The 17755-nt window shown below is 38.2% G+C and overlaps 1 protein-coding gene across 4 annotated transcripts in view; it reads right to left on the minus strand.

The window, feature by feature from the left end:
• Positions 1-17755, minus strand: part of LOC126092021 (mannosylglucosyl-3-phosphoglycerate phosphatase) — a 202693-nt gene that overhangs the window by 139909 nt on the left and 45029 nt on the right. For all 4 annotated transcript variants that reach the window (XM_049907410.1, XM_049907408.1, XM_049907409.1 and 1 more), the window contains 2 exons: positions 11508-11656; positions 1175-1291 (listed from right to left, as the gene is read on the minus strand). In XM_049907410.1, the coding sequence (XP_049763367.1) occupies positions 1175-1291; positions 11508-11656 (266 nt within the window). The remainder of the gene's footprint in view (positions 1-1174; positions 1292-11507; positions 11657-17755) is intronic.

A 17755-nucleotide genomic window follows, 5' to 3' on the forward strand; every position in this document is an offset into this window, starting at 1 on the left:
TATGATGACATTTCACTCAGACATGTCAGATATATTGTAAAATTACAATGCGCGCTTCTCCTTGTGATATCTGGCACATCCAACAATGAAAATGGTGCTAAAAGTATGCCATTTTTAAACTTAAAAGGCTGTAATTTGACATGACAGCTGTAAGTCAAGCTTTTCACTATGGGGTTCGTCAATGGATTGGCTACTAGATTGTATATAATCACCAAGGCTAATCACCAAGACTTACTATTAATTAGATTTGTTATTGTAATCAGTAACATTTGAACTCAGACCTTCTCACAGTAAGGATATGTTCTAACTGCATATATTGTGCACATATACAGGGTGTTTGAAAAAGGACTCCCTAGTTTTAATGTGTCCTAGAATCTGTACAAAATGACATACGCCACTCTAGTTTGTGGTATTTGATTAATCAACTCTCCAAGTTTGTATCCGCTAGAGTTGATAGGTCTGCTCGACCTAGGGACGGTGCGAGTGCTGTTTTTTTGGCTTGTGAAAACTGAGTCAGTTATAACAGTGCAATATAATTTTAGATGACAGTACGGTGGTGAACCACCTATAGCAAAAAACTATCCGCCATTGGCTAAAGTCTTTCGAGGAAACCGGTAGTATTTTAAAAACAAAATCATCAGGTAGACCACGAACTTCTGAAGGTGTTGTTAAACAGATCCGTGTTTCGTGTGTTCAGAGATCAAAGTAATTATTGGCCAGACATAGCCTACAATTAGGAGTGCCTAAAGGTACTGTGTATGATGATGTGCATAAAAGACTTAAGTTGCGTACCTACAAATTCGCCACCGTAAAGCCCAGACATGATCCCACTGCACTTTTTCTTTTGGGGCCACATAGAAAATGTTTTGTACAGTGGAAAGATCAGAGACAACAATCATTTAATAGAAAGAATCATCATGGCAGTTTGGACAGTTACATCTCAAATGTCGGTGAATACGTGGCGAGAAGTGGAATATCGTCTTGACGTGCGCAGGGCAACAAATGGATCCCACGCTGAAGTCTACTAAAACTAAACAAAACTTGAAGGAATTCTCTTTCAAGATATGTACTCATTGATGTAATTTTTCATTAATTTTCCAGTTAAATTTATACTTAAAACAAGGGAGTTCTTTTTCACACACCCTGTATGTATTACTAGTACAGAAATAAATACCTCCTGCTTCAGCTGAGCTCCTAATTTCTTGCCTGCTTCCACAAAATCAAGGAATGTTACTTCTTCTGGGTTTATAGTTGCAAGTGTGTCCAGCCACTCCTTTTCTACAAGACCAACCTGCAAAATAAATACCAAATCAAGTCATATTTATTCACCAATGTGGCAGCTATCAATGTAGCAATCTGGTGCCTGACATGTCACATATTAGTTTTTTTCTGATTTGTACCTGTATTGTAAGAGATTAGTGTGGCTTACATATTGCTCTTGCACATATGACACACACACACACACACACACACACACACACACACACACACACACACACACACCATCTCTGTCAATGAAAAAAAAAACACAAAAAAAAAAAACCAACCTTTGGATTTTCTAGAACATAACATTCTTTTAGAACTAACACAGTCTTGGTTTCCATTTTGAATATTAAATTATTTTCCAGAGCAGTGATGAAAGAATCTATCCATATGATATACACAGCCTGTTGCAAATTCACAGAGAGATCATTTAATACCTTAAAGAATTCAATTACAGTAAACCCTTGCTAATTCAGAACTAACAATAATACTGATGGTGAAGTGAAATGCCTCATTACTATACTGGATATCACACACGTCAATTTCATTTATGAAAAATGTTGAATACATCCTCTTTCTTCCCACTTGCTTCACTTGTGGCCAATAATGAGTAATGAATGGTTTTCTTCAATGCCAAAGACAATGGCAGAGACAATATTGGTGAACAGGTCTTCATGAAAATGAAGGCTTATTATGAGGTGCAATCAATAAGTAATCCAAAACATTTCATTTTTTCCCACCCAATTCATGGGTGCTTGCAGAATATCTATGTAGACCTGGCAGTGAACAAAACCACGGTGAGCTGTTAGGCAAGGCATCTGTCATCATCGCAATAAGATTGCACAAACCTGTCTGGTCTCTCGCATTCTGGCCAGCCACACACAGCTGTGACACCTGCAATGTTAGAATATGTGGACACACTCATTTAGTCATTGATGGATCACAATTAAACACTTCACTGCTCAACTGGATGTCTCTTTTGGTAGTGCTGACACACTCATCCACCAGTTGGGGTCCTCAAAGGTGTGTACCAACTGGGTCCCTTGCCGCCCAACAGAAGACCATCTCTACATAATTGCTTGCATGTAGCTAGGCTGATCATTACAGTTTTCATCATACATTGACAAAGGCAATGAAACATAGGTTCATCACTTTCAACTGCAACCAAAGCAGTAATCCATGGAGTGGCATCACATCATAAGTCCTCTGAAGAAAAGCTTCAAAGCCCATCCTCAGCTGTTAAAGCCATGGCGACATTCTTCTGGGATTCTGAAGGGGTTATTCTGTTTGATGTCCTCCATCGTGGTACAATGGTCTACTCTTAAGTTTGCTGTGCTACCCTCATGAAATGACTTAAGCATGTTCGACACCACCAAAATGCAAATCAGCTTCTCCTTCTCCGTGACAACACAAGGCCCCACACCAATCTGTACACTCAAGAGGAGCTCACACAACTTCATACACACTACAGCCGAGATCTCACACCTTCCAGCTTCCATCCATTTGGCCCAATGAAAGGTGCACTCTGCAGGAAGCAATACATGGATGATAGGGGATGATAGGGAGGTCATTGATGCAGCAAGACATTGGCTCTCTGACATCATCCAGTAAAGTGGTACCATGTGGGCACACAGGCCCTCCCAGTAATGTGGTATAGGGCCGTCACACTTAGTGGAGATTATGTTGAAAAATAGGTTTTAGTAGCCAAAACAGCAGGGAATAATATGGTGTATTGAAATCCTTAATAAAACCAATCTGCTTTCAGAAAAAAATTGCTGCATTACTTACTGACTGTCCTTCATATCAAGAGTGCCATTTTCAACTCGATCAGCAAATGGAATAAAGTTATCGGTTTTGAAAAAATAGAAGATTCACATTTCCAGAATGTATTTGCAGCTACAACCACGAAGAACGTTTGTGACTGAAGTCAACGATATTGATGAATGAACAGGTATTAGAGAAATGTTTGAAATTGTGGAAATAAGGGAAAATTTGGATACATTTATCAATTTTATTGAGATTAATATAATCTTATGTTGAAAGAGGTGCAGCAAGAAGTGACAAAAGAACAGTGCACAAGAGTGTCTCACAAAATTAGGCCATTATCAACAGATGTTGGCATTATGAAGATGTCACATCTCTGCCCAAGCTCTTTGCCTTTACAAATGTCTGCTTGTGTCTGTGTATGTGCGGATGGATATGTGTGTGTGTGTGTGTGTGTGTGTGTGTGTGTGTGTGTGTGTGTGTGTGTGTGTGTGTGTGTGCGCGAGTGTATACCTGTCCTTTTTTCCCCCTAAGGTAAGTCTTTCCACTCCCGGGATTGGAATGACTCCTTACCCTCTCCCTTAAAACCCACATCCTTTTGTCTTTCCCTCTCCTTCCCTCTTTCCTGATGAAGCAACCGTTTGTTGCGAAAGCTTGAATTTTGTGTGTATGTTTGTGTTTGTTTGTGTGTCTATCGACCTGCCAGCGCTTTTGTTTGGTAAGTCTCATCATCTTTGCTTTTAGATATATTTTTCCCATGTGGAATGTTTCCCTCTATTCTATTCATGTCATTAATTTAAAGTTAAGTTTTGTGACATAAAAGACCTCTAATATATCTCACACATTTTTCCCCAACAGACATTAGTTCACTAATGCTATTTTAAAGCCCGCATCTCATGGTCGTGCAATAGCGTTCTCGCTTCCCACGCCCGGGTTCCCGGGTTCGATTCCCGGCGGGGTCAGGGATTTTCTCTGTCTCGTGATGGCTGGGTGTTGTGTGCTGTCCTTAGGTTAGTTAGGTTTAAGTAGTTCTAAGTTCTAGGGGACTGATGACCATAGATGTTAAGTCCCATAGTGCTCAGAGCCATTTTGCTATTTTAAAGAAAACAGACCCCTCCATGATGCAATGTGGAGTGTCAAGGCCTTATGCTTACCCAGCTAGCAACCAACTACTCAAATGGGTTATGCGGATATGGACCTCACAGGCAACAAATTGGAAATTTATGGTAAGGTCTTATGAGACCAAACTGCTGCGGTCATCGGTCCCTAAGCTTACACACTACTTAATCTAACTTAAGCGAAAGACAACACACACACCCATGCCCAAGGGAGGACTCGAACCTCCGATGGGGGAGCCGCGCGGACCGTGACAAGATATCTCACACTGCGCGGCAACCCCGCATGGCGCAGGGAGCAGTTCTTCAAACAAACAAGGTTGTAATTTCCATCCATACTGAATAGTAATCAACTGTGACTGTTTCAAAAATACAAAAAGGTTATCAAATATGATTATGAGTCACATTCTTGAGCTACCAGTGACTGGTAGCAACATTTGAAAACCTTTACAGGTATGGATGTGCTCCATCTGGCAACAAGGCCAGATGTCAATGGCCCCACAGACCTTTTCTCCTCCATGTGCCACATAACTGAAAGTCGTACCTCCAATGTCCTGATGCCAAGGCAGTATTTAGGTCAGTGCCTAGGCTACACTTGAGAGTTCGCTCCGAGTGATTTTCTTGGGCCATGCACTGACTGCAAAAGCTTTTCCACAGTCAGGATCTCACTCGCGTGTCACCCATAAGGTGCTAAAAATGTCATCCACGTCAACCGTCATCTCCAGACGTGGCTAGATACGGACCTACACCGTTTGGAGCCACTACACTAAAGAGAAATGGCCTCTGACACCAGCAATTGGAAATTGTAATGTTTGTCTTTGTTCTTCATCAACAATACTCTGGACTTAAACTTTTGCTCATCGTTAGGGGACTTCAACGTTTACATGCCCCTTTCAGACTTCAATTGTTGCACACTTAGTGAATGGACATTGGATTTTGGAACTTCTAGTGTACTGTACCGTTTTCAGGTCTTTAGACTACAGGAATTATTACTGTTCTTTCAATATTCAAGAAGTTACTTGTGTTCAGTTACTGTGTTCCAAACTAACTCCAGTTAGGAGTAATTGGTTATATGCATTACAATTAACTTCATATTCATTTTTATACCTGGGTGTTTTTTCTGGGCCACCCTCGGATGACATTCCAAAAACATTAGCTAACAAAGGTAGTGAAACTTATATGTATAAAGCATCAATATATACAGACATGCACAAATTGTGACACAAATGCAGGGATTTGGAACTTAAATCAGAATGAAAGGAAAGGTCAGGATGAGTCTGGATTAACCAGGAATTAATTATCTATTTTCAAACAATGCAAAACAAAAGTTCAAGCAGAAATGCTAAACTCAAGTTTCAAAACGTTCCTTTACATGGAGGGTCCAGGGCTGTCCCAATTTAATTATTACAAAACCGCAATGTTATTTTTATATAGATATTATTGTCACCCATGAAAAACCCAATTTGCACTTTTTTCACCTGAGGTCCTGAAAGCCATAGACCAAAGCAACCGGATGGATGCATTATTTTTCTGAATTCTGGACAGGATTTGGCTCAATTTGACACCAAAATGTATGGTAACATTGGGACATCAAACAAAATTGGCAACTGGTTTGAGAATTTCTTGGTGAAGAAATTGCAGCATGGCATAACGACAACAGAAAAGACTTAGCTAGGAGAAGCATGTTGGGCCATTTATTGTTCATGTTGTATATTAATAATGTGGCAAATAATATTAACAGGACATTTTCTTCTTTTTTATAATGAATTACTGTCTGAGAAAAAGTTGTTCAAATATCCTATCAGATCTTGATAAGATTTCAAAGTTTTGTAAATTATAGATTGCAGCAATCAGTTGCCCTTTTTAAATTTTATTGTGCAGATCTAGATTTCGGCTAGAAGCTAGTCATTCTCAATGCCCTATTATTTTTGCTCAATGCATGTAATTCCCTGTTGGTTGGGCTCCATCCACAGTTCATTTAATACTACTCAATATTCCAAGAACTATGGAGGAAGCCCGACCAACAGGGAATTACATGCATTGAGCAAAAATAATAGGGCAGTGAGAATGGCTAGCTTCTAGCCCAAATCTAGATCTGCACAATAAAATTTAAAAAGTATGACTAATCACGGCAATCTATGATTTACAAGTCAATATAACAGTCGCTGAGTGCAACAGCTTTCTGAATGGAAGGCAACCTGATGTAGATTTCAAAGTGTTATGCATATTGGCAACTTGCTCTGACTGTTGAAAAATATGCACTTCATACAACATACATGACTAAAATATCAATGAGCCTCATTTGAAATAAGCCAGTTCATAAAATACCTATGTGTAACAATTTGTGGGAATATGAAATAGAATTACCACATAGGCTCAACTTATAGGCTCTAGAAAGGAAACAGATTACAAAATACACATGAAGCCTATCCTAGAATATTCCCGAAATGCATGCAACCCAAGCAAAGTGGACTGACAGCAGGTATTAAACATATACAAAAAAGGACAGCATAAATGGGTACAGGTCGCCCAATTCATGCAAGTGTCTCTTTAGAAATGATAAAAGTTGGAAATTATAAAATGATATGGAGACAGAATGGCTGGCCAGTACTTAACTACAGTAATTAAATTCCAGTAATGTTCCCACAAAATTTAAAAAAATCTTTTCTAGCTTTCGGAATCATTGTTTCCTTCATCAAGGGGGAGGGGAATCAGATGAGGAAGATAAAAAAAAAAGTGGGGCAGGACACCGTAGAATGAGAGAGATACCCACCTATTGAGGGGATGAAAACTGGCAGATGTAAAAACCCAGATCATCTATCTGCTGAAAGCCCATTTACAATGTTTCGAGAACTGGTATGAAGCAAGTAATCTAGGAATATAGTATAGCTCCCTACTTGTCACTGCTGCAGGGATCACAGAAAATTGCCGGCCGCTGTAGCTGAGCGGTTCTAGGCACTTCAATCCGGAACCGCACTGCTGCTACGATCGCATGTTTGAATCCTGCCTAGGGCATGGATGTGCGTGACGTCCTTAGGTTAGTTAGGTTTAAATAGCTCTAAGTCTAGGGGACCATAAGTCCCATAGTGCTTAGAGCCATTTGAACCATTTGATCACAGAAACAAGATGAGACAAATTACAACACACACAAGGATATTTAAGCTGTCATTCTTCTTGCATCCATATGCAGATGCGATGGGAAGAAATCCTAATATACTGTAGCCTTTACCAGGCTACAGATTAGCTGGCTGTTTCTCAAGGACTTCCTTGCGAGGTGGGGGGAGTGGCTCTGTACGTAAAAAGCAGTATTTCATTTGAGTCCATAGACGTATCACGACACTGTACTGAACAGATATTTGAAAGTTGTGCAGCATTAGTTGAATTTAGTGAAACTAAACTTCTAATTGCTGTTGTTTATAGGTCCCCTAACTCCGACTTCAGAGCATTTTTGCTTAAGCTAGAGAAGGTTCTTGATTCACTTTGTAGGAAGTACCAGAAAGTAGTTATATGAGGTGACTTCAATATTAATTTTGTACATGACTGTGCAAGAAAAAAGATGTTGGTAGATCTCCTAAATTCATATGATCTGATGCAAACTGTGTTTTTTCCAACTAGGGTGCAGGGGAACAGTAGCACAGTTATAGACAATATTTTTATTCATTCTTCATTACCAGATGGGCATTCTGTTAGTAAAAGGGTGAATGGCCTTTCAGACCATGATGCACAAATTTTAACACTAAAGGGTTTTTGTATTCAAACCAATGTCGTATTTAATTACAAACTACGTAGGAAAGTTAATCCAACAGCAATAGAGAGTTTTTCAAAACTTGTCAAGGAACAAGAGTGGCAAGATGTTTATAGTGCCGATAATATAGATGATAAATACAATGCTTTCCATAACACATTTCTCATGCTCTTTGAGAGTTGCTTTCCATTAGAACATTCTAAACAGGGTACTAGCAGTAATGTACAGCCTGGTTGGCTGACTAGTGGGATAAGGATATCATGTAGAACAAAGCGGGAATTATATCAAAATGTTAGAAGTAGTCACAATCAAGTTACAGTAGCCCATTACAAACAGTATTGTAAGGTGCTTAAAAATGTTATTAGCAAGGCAAAAAGTATGTGGTATGCAAATAGAATAGCTAATTCACAGGATAAAATTAAAGCCATATGGTCAGTTGTGAAGGAAGTGTCTGGTCAGCAGCACAAGGTTGATGATATAAAGTCAGTTCGCAGTAATAATATTTCTGTTACTGATAAATCAGATATATGTACAGTATTTAACAACCATTTTCTGAGCACTGCTGGTGAATTAAATAAAAATTTAGTTTCTACAGGAAATAATATGAATTTCTTAGCAAATACCTTTCCGAGATTGACGTCTGAAATACTCCTCTGTGATACAGACAAGATGGAGATTGAGTCAATAATTAAATCACTGAAGACTAAGGACTCTCATGGTTATGATGGAGTGTCTAGTAGAACATTAAAGTATTGTGCTGCATATGTTAGCCCTGTATTTAGCCATATTTGTAATTTTTCCTTTAGGAATGGTCAGTTTCCTGAGCGATTGAAGTACTCAGTAGTAAAGCTGCTTTATAAAAAGGGAGAAAGGGATAATGTAGATAATTTTAGACCTATTTCTATGCCATCAGTGTTTGCAAAAGTTATCGATAAGGCTGTGTATGTAAGGTTAATTGATCATTTTATATCACATGATTTGCTATCAAATGTACAGTTCGGCTTTAGAAGTCGTTTGACAACTGAAAATACTATATTCTCTTTTCTTTGTGAGGTACTGGATGGGCTAAACAAAAAGTTTCGAACGCTTGGCGTATTTTTTGATTTAACAAAGGCATTTGACTGTGTTCATCTCACAATATTGCTCCAGAAGTTGGACCATTACGGAATAAGGGGAGTAACTCACAATTGGTTCACCTCTTACTTTAGCAACAGGCAGCAAAAGGTCATTATTCACAATGTTGATATTGGCTGTGATGTGGGATCTGAGTGGGGTACTGTCAAGTTGGGGGGTGCCCCAGGGATCAGTGTTGCGCCGCTCCTGTTCCTTATTTATATAAATGATATGCCCTCTAGTATTATGGGTAACTCTAAAATATTTCTGTTTGCTGATGACACTAGCTTGGTAGTAAAGGATGTTGTGTACAACACTGACTCAGTTTCAAGTAGTGCAGTACATGACCTCAGTTCATGGCTTGTAGAAAATAAACTAAGGTTAAATCACAGTAAGACTCAGTTTTTACAGTTTCTAACACACAATTCAACAAAACCTGACATTTTAATCTCATAGAACAGGCATATGATTAGTGAAACTGAACAGTTCAAATTCCTAGGTGTTCAGATAGATAGTAAGCTGTCATGGAAAGCCCACATTCAGGATCTTGTTCAAAGACTTAATACTGCCATTTTCACTATTCGAACAGTATCGAAAGTGAGTGATACTTTGACACGTAAATTTGTCTACTTTGCTTATTTTCATTCACTTATGTCGTATGGTATTATGTTTTGGGGTAACTCTTCCCATTGTAGAAGGATATTTTTGGCTCAGAAACGGGCGGTTCGGGCAATAAGTGGTGTGAATTCACGAACCTCTTGTCGACCTCTGTTCACGACTCTGGATATTTTGACGTTGGCCTCTCAACATGTATATTCCTTATTGTCGTTTCTTGTTACCAATATTAGTTTATTTCCAACAATAAGCAGCTTTCACTTGGTTAATACTCGGCAGAAATCAAACCTCCATTTGGATCAGACTTCCTTAACTCTTGTGCAAAAAGGTGTGCAGTATACTGCTGCATCCATTTTCAATAAGCTGCCACTCGAATTCAAAAATCTTAGCAGTAATCCACGCGCTTTCAAATCGAAACTTAAGAGTTTCCTCATGGGTCACTCCTTCTATTCTGTCGAGGAGTTCCTTGAAAAATTAAGCTGATTCTCCTTGTATTGCTGATAGCGTTTGCTTAAACTTATGGACTGATTTTCTTTCAGGTTCATGAACATTTATTTTTATCTGTTATTACTTTTATGTTGTAAGTTCATGTACTGTCACGTTCCATGACCTTGAAGATTTGCTCCTCAATTTGGTCCTACAGAACTTGACATGCAAATAAATAAATAAATAAATGGGAAGTATCTTCTATGATGTACTTCACAGTGGTTTACAGCATGTGGATGTCAATGAAGATGAGTACCATATTATCAGTTACTATTACACTATTTTGATGAGATGATGTTCCATCTTCTTTTCCTTCCGTTTCCTCTATCTATCTTCTACTCCTTCCCCTCTCCCTATTCTTCCCCTCCTTCTCTCCCTCTGGGTTCATCCCCTCCTCACCCCCTCTCTGAGTGCAACTCCTTCTCCACCCTATTTCTGCTCAGCCACACCCTTCTGCTCATATAGCTCCTGGGATGCATTCCAGTATTACCCGCGATACGCCTGTTATGCAAAGCAGTGTAGATGTCATGGATTACCAATCCTTTTCACACTCACCCGAGACAGTAAGTAGCACATATACCAAATTTGGTTGAAATTGATCTTGTAGTTTATGAGATGCGGAAACACACACACACACACACACACACACACACACACACACACCTTCATTTTTCTCTGCACTGAAGTAATTTATACCAATGAATTGTATGGTGTCAATCTTAAAACAGTAAATTATTTAATCTAAAAACTAACAAAAAATATCAAATTTATGGTAAATCTGCAAAATAAATTATTTGATATGCACCAACAGCACCTCAAAATTGTTTGCTCAAAATTTAAAAGAAAGAAAATTACAAGCATTTTTGCTACTCTTAACAACCACAAAAGAATAACTGGGTTGTGTAATTAACTGAAATTTTGCATTTGGCATGCCTAGATGATGTCAGCAAAGGAATTTGAAGGAAGGGAACATTAGGATTTAATGACTCATTGATACCAAGGTCACTACAGACAAACCACAAGCTCAGCTCGAGGAAGGATGGGAAAAGATAGTGGTCACATCTTTTTCAAAGGAACCATTCAGGTATTTGCCTGAAGCGATACAAGGAAACTATAGAAAACACAAATCTAGGGAAAAATGTGAAGTGCCATCCTCCCAATTGTGAGTTCAGGGCCTTAATCACTCAACCAACTTGCTCTGTACAAAAACTTGAGGTTGCAGCAGCAGAAAACCCAAGATCTATTTTTGAAGCAAGCATCTGAACATTGTATATACTACAGTACCTGCACCAGTAATCAAACAAAACAATAGTAGCATAGAAACTGTTTGTTATTGAAAATCATTTGCATTGTGGAGTGACAGATAGTTGAAAAAACAAAAGTTTGATGTATGAGGTCATACTCACAAGTCCTATTCTCTTCCCATTCCAGTCAACAACATATGTTATTCGGCCATCTCCCAAAGGCCTCCCAGTCTCTTGATCAATAACATTTGACATCAGCCATGGAAAAGTAGTCTGATTCACCAATTCACCAAGAACTTCTAGTCCAAAGTCTGAAAGTAGTACAGTATTGTCATTTATTTTCACTTCAGAATAACAATAAACCACAAAAAATGGAAACACATTGACTGTAGCAAAATGTATAAGCAGCAAAAGCTGTATTTTACTGCCTTTTTTTTTTTTTTTTTTTTATTTTTTTTTACAACAGAATTCATACAAAAACTCCATCAGTTGATCCATGGATGACTCTTGATCTACCCTCACAGCTTTACTTCTGCCAGTATGACTCCTACTTTCTAAATTTTGCAGAAATTCTCTAGTTTACCTTGTGAAGGAAATGTTCTTGTGGGGTAATAGCTTAGCCAGTGCATAGGGGATTGCTTCCAGAAGGAATTTTCATTTTGTGATGGAATGTGTGCTGATCCTGTAAAGTTTGGAAAATGGGAGAGAGATGTAATGGCAGACGAAAAGCTGTGAGAGCAGCTTGTGAGTCGTATCTGGGTAGCTCACTTGGCAGGGCACCATACCATAAAAGGCGAAAGTTCTTCATTCAAATCCTTGTGCAGCACAGTTTCAATCTATCAGGAAGTTTCACATCAGCCCACTCTCCATTGCAGAATGAAAATTCATGATAGACAAATTCATACATTACAGCATCCGTGTAGTCCCAGGTCTTTTGACACCATTTGTTTATGTAAGAGTTTTAAAATTATTCTCCAGTAATAAAATATTATTTCTCTTTGGAAATACCAACCAGAATTGTTTTCTAAAGATGAAGCTGCCATGAAAAATAATTTTACAGCAGTACAAAAAATGTTCATTCTTTCTACAACAGTACTTTAGGTTTTATATGAACAATCATTGCCAGTTTATATCACTGTGGCGCGGTCATCAGGAGTATGAATGTAAGTTGTCTCTCAGAGGTAATTCTTTATTTGGCATTCCCTATCTGTGGGAGAACAATCCAACACATTGGGAATACAGTTTAATGATGGCAGGAAGAAATAGTGTCAAAGAATTAAAAAATGCTATGACAATGAATATTATGGTTGCTTCAAGACAGTTATCCTGTGGTAACTTTTCAGTAACTCTCCCTCGAAACTCAGGAAGCCATAAGGATCAGTGAGTGGTGCTTTGTAGATCTTATGTACACTGGAGATTACAATAATGGCAGCTTTTTACTCTTTTTCTCCATGAGATGCCTGTCCTCCACAAACTGGCTTGTGGCAGGCTAGCTTGAGTGACTTGCTGAGACTTGTAACATCTCTGTCACCTGTCAGTGTCTTTGCTGCAGAGTCAGTTGCACTGAAATGTCGGTATACCATTATGCAGAGTATGCACACAGCCATTACAGTATCTTACACCTGTATCTCGTTGGAAGAGATTGAGGAGATCAACTGATATACATTTGCTGTGGATAATAATGAGCTATTTATTCTCTTTCTTATTATATCCAGTTGTATGTATTGTTGTTTATTAGTCACCATCAGTTAGGAAAAAATGTGTTTTGCAGTTGCACGATATGTCAATGGTCATCATGTATGCCAGATGATGTTGACTTAAATGCTTTACCATCGATAGCAATAACAAATAACATTAAATAAAGCTGTGCGAGGGGCATATCACACTAGGAAGACTAAATAGTGCATGTAGTGCACATTTAGCTTGAGAACATCATGTTGTGATAGTTGTAGTCATCAGTCCAAAACCTGGTGTAAAGCAGCCCACCTCCTCCACCCCGCCCCCTCCCTCCTCCTCCAACTCACACTTCCCTCCATTGCTACATAAGTGTTCCTTGAGGCCTCTGGGTGTGTTCTATCAAAGAATCCCTTCCTTTAATCTAGTTGTGCCATTATGTTCTATTCTGCTCAACTTGATTCAGTACCTCTTCAATAGTTAATATAACCATCTACACTAGAATACTCTTCTGTGATACATTTCAAAACTTCTGTTCCCTTCTTGTTTGTATAGTTTATCATCCACGTTTCAACCCTCTAAATACATTCCTGCAAAAAATATTTCCTAACAAATTTATACTTGAAGGTAATATATTTCATGTTTTCAGGAAGCTATTCTTGTAACTGCTAGCCTACATTTTATATCTCTGGTATCAGGCTCTGTGGAAGTTGGATGTCCCCCAGAAGAAATGGAGGATTGATAGAGACATAGTATTGCCACAAAGCTGCACTTGCTTAGTGAGCGTGCCGTCCATCTCGCCCCATGAATATGCTGGCCAACAGTGCTCCTCACGGCTGGTATAAATATGGCTGCCCAGCAAACCATCAGTCAGTTCTATACTTCATCTGATATTGTCAATTACTGTCAATGATGTATTACAGACTACATGATGACAACCTCGCTTGAAAGTTGCTTCTTCTCTCTGGTTGTGTTTTGGATTGCCTCTCTCTTTGTTCTTGACCTGCTGATATCGCTGTGATGAAGGTTTTCGCTTTGCATCACATTGTTGCACAGGTTGCTTTCGGCTTGTCCTAGTCCATGTCTCATCCACCATCAGTCAGCTGTCTTTCGCTCAACCACCACTTGGTACTGTGTTGTCTTCCACAGGTGGTCCTCCTGCCATGCGGCTTCACCTGTATCTCTCTTGGGTTCTGAAGCATGTGGTGATATTCACGTACTCAAGGGCATAACAATATTGCCTTTAGTTTTGCCATTATCTGCTATTTTGCTGCCCAAATAGAAAACTTTGTTTATCACTTTCAGCATCTCATTTCCTTAACTAATTCCCTCAGATTTAATTCAACTGTACTCCATTACCCTTGTTTTACTTTTATTTATGTTTGTCATATAATCGCATTCCAAGACACTATCCATTCCATTCAACTGGTCTCCCATGTCCTTTGCCATCTCTGATATCACTTGTACACTGTCAATGGCAAACTTAACAGTTTTTATTTCTTCTCCTTGAACCTGAATTCCTTTCCTAAATTTCTTGTTCAATGTGGGGTGCAGGTGGGGGAGGTGGGTACAGCTATGTCTCATTTCCCTCTCAACAACTGCCTCCTTTTCGTGTCCTGCAAGTCTTAGAACTGTAATCTGGTTTCTGTGAAAGTGGTAGATAATCTTTCACTCCCAGTGTTTTATCACAGATAAATCCAGAATTTTGAAGAAAGTATTCAGGTTGTAATGGGACATCATCCTCCAGCATTACCTTTCCTCAACAGTAGTTGTTGATACTATTATTATTATTATTATTATTATTATTTTAAATTTTGGACAGGTCAATATTATCTCAGTTGCTTTTCTGAAAACTTTCACATAATTTTATACACAGTATGTTACATTTTGAGCTAAAATTTATGAAAAGGAATTACTTTATAAAACATTTCAGTTTCGATGTTACAATCGATACCTAATAGTTCTGAATGTACAGTTAAAATTATCTTTTTTTAGAAACATCTGAAATTGCGAATTACTTGCACACTTAAAATTTCTGTTATTAATTATGCAATCCTGTACTGTTTACTATGTTTATTTCTGGATTCATTTATGAAATAATAATTGAAATTAATAATGAAACAAAAACTGGTAGGAATTCATTTGTTAAGTAAAATTGTAAGCCTTTTGGAATATTGTTATTTTCGCAGAGTCTAAGAGTCGTAAGCTTGTTTCTGATGTGATCAGATGTATCTTTGTGCAAACAATGTAATTTTGGCTTTGTTAATGTGAGAAATCAAAATACAGTATGATATACTAAAATGTGATAAAATCAGTGGAAATATATTTACGTAAAAAATTCTGCAACCACAATCCTCCAATTTATTTATTTCACACCAACCGTGTGGACCTGATACATTTTCAGCTTCAAGAATCAGCCCCCTAGACAAGAAGAACTGGAGCCATCTAAACATGACAAGCTAAGTAAACTTGAAAGTTTTCTGTAATCTCCTTACTTTGCTTATTAATTACTTGGACTAGGTATTGTTTAATGTGGACAATACATGGAAAAAGAAAGGAGGGGGAAGATTACAAGACAATACTGTCAAAAGCTACAAAAACTAAAATTGTAGGTTTGCCTTTCTTCAACTTATCTTAGAAGATAGGTTGTAGGGCTAGTATTGCTTCACATACTCCTGTTTTTCCCAGATACTGTTGTTCTCCCTGTCTGTAGATAATTTGTGTTAGTATTTTATAACAACTTATTAAACTGATGGTTCAGTTGTACTAAAACCATTCAGTAACTGCTCTCTTCAATTATTACATTCTTCTCGAAGTCTGTGAGCATTTCACCTATCTCATAATTCTACATACCAAATGGAAGTCTTTTATGGTTGGATCTCCAAAGGATCACAATAATTCCCAAGGAATGTCATCTATTCCAAGTGCTTTGTTTTGCTTTCTTATTGTCAAATTGTTCTCGTAGTAATGACATTGAAATTCTTTTGGTTATATAGCCCTTCTGTTTATTTCTTCTTTCTTTCAGCATTCTCTACTTTGCTTAGTACTGGCTTGCCATCTGGCCACCTAATGTTCATGCAGCTGCTTCTCTTAAGATTTCTTTAGTTTTCCTACAGGCAGCATATACCTATCCTACAGTCATGCATGCTTCTTCACCCTTGCACTTTTCCCCTAGCCATTCTAACGTTTTTAGCTGTCTATATATCATTTCACTAGTTACATTTGGTGGATTTTTATATTTTTTCCTTTCATTAATCAAATTTGACAACATCATTGTTATCTGCACATTTCTTCTGGATCTTGGCTTTTTGTCTAATATTACCTCTTATGCCTTCACTCTTTCATATCTCAAAGCTAGCCATTCCTTTTCTAATGTACTCTGTTTCCTCCATTTTAATCAGTCACCACATAGCGTTCTCTTCCCGGTCACTGAGCTGTTATTCTATAATGTACTCACTGTGCCTAACCCAACAGCATTAGCATAACCGCAAATGAAACATCAGTAATTAATTCAAGACAAATCTGCATCTGACATAAATCATTTAGGGAACAAAAATCTGTTTCACATAATTAATAAACAGTTCACTTTGTCAAGAACATTTTAAAAGTGACCAAGATGACATAACAAGAAAGTAGTTCACATCAATATCAGTGCTTGACAAACTGCTTGAAAAGATGGTACTCAATCAGATGGAGATTTGAGAAAGTGGAAAGATGGATCCAGAAAAGAAAATTCAAGATAGCAGCAATGGGAACTTATTTCTAAGGAGAGATAAGTAAGAGAAATGGCAAACTTTAGCGTGTTAAGGTATAAACAACAACCATGGCAAACACAACAATTAGGTAGTAAATCATAGGTACAGCCTAAAACTGATAAATTTGTTATTTTTTATCACGGAAATCATCTCAATTGATAGAGTAGACAGAAGTACACAATCTGGTTGCACAAAGTCTTCATAAGTTTGAAACAAGTGAGGTACAAAGGTGTCCAAGAGATGGCACTTTGACAAAGATTTAACATCAAGAGTAATTTCTTACTCTGCATGTTGCCAAGCTTGAAATCAATAGGACTTGTCATACAAGTTTGTATCCTTCATGTGACCACAGAGAGATAAGCAATTATCTCAACTCCCTGCCCACACAACAGCAATTTATTTCATACAGGGAGGTGAGCGGTATTAACTCAGTGTGCACAATATTGCAAAAACAACACCCAATAAGAGTTGGCAGGCTACGGAGATAGTTCACGGTAGAGACCTGAAGAAAAATGAAAATGAACTTTAAACTTTGCACAGTCATCCAAATATTATCTAACGTATTGAGGAACTTTCAAGCTGGTCCTTCATACTAAACACATGCGCTGAGGTGACAGAAGTCACGGTATTCCTCCTAATATTGTATCAGACCTCTTTTCGCCTGGCACAGTGCAGCAACTTACACTGCTCGGACTCAACAAGCCGTTAGAAGTCCCCTGCAGAAATATTGAGTCATGCTGCCTCTATAACCGTCCATAACAGCAAAAGTTTTGCCAGTGAAAGATTTTCTGCACGAACTAACCTCCTGATTACGTCCCATAAATGTTCGACGGTTAATGTCGCGCAAGCTGGGTGGCCAAATCATTCAATCAAACTGTCCAGAATGTTCTTTAAATCAATCGCAAACAACTGACATGGCACACTGTCATCCACAAAATTCCATCATTGTTTGGGAACGTGAAGTCCATGAACTGCAGCAAA

Source organism: Schistocerca cancellata, chromosome 7 (assembly GCF_023864275.1).
Source record: "Schistocerca cancellata isolate TAMUIC-IGC-003103 chromosome 7, iqSchCanc2.1, whole genome shotgun sequence".
In the NCBI taxonomy this organism is placed as follows: Eukaryota; Metazoa; Arthropoda; class Insecta; order Orthoptera; family Acrididae; genus Schistocerca; species Schistocerca cancellata.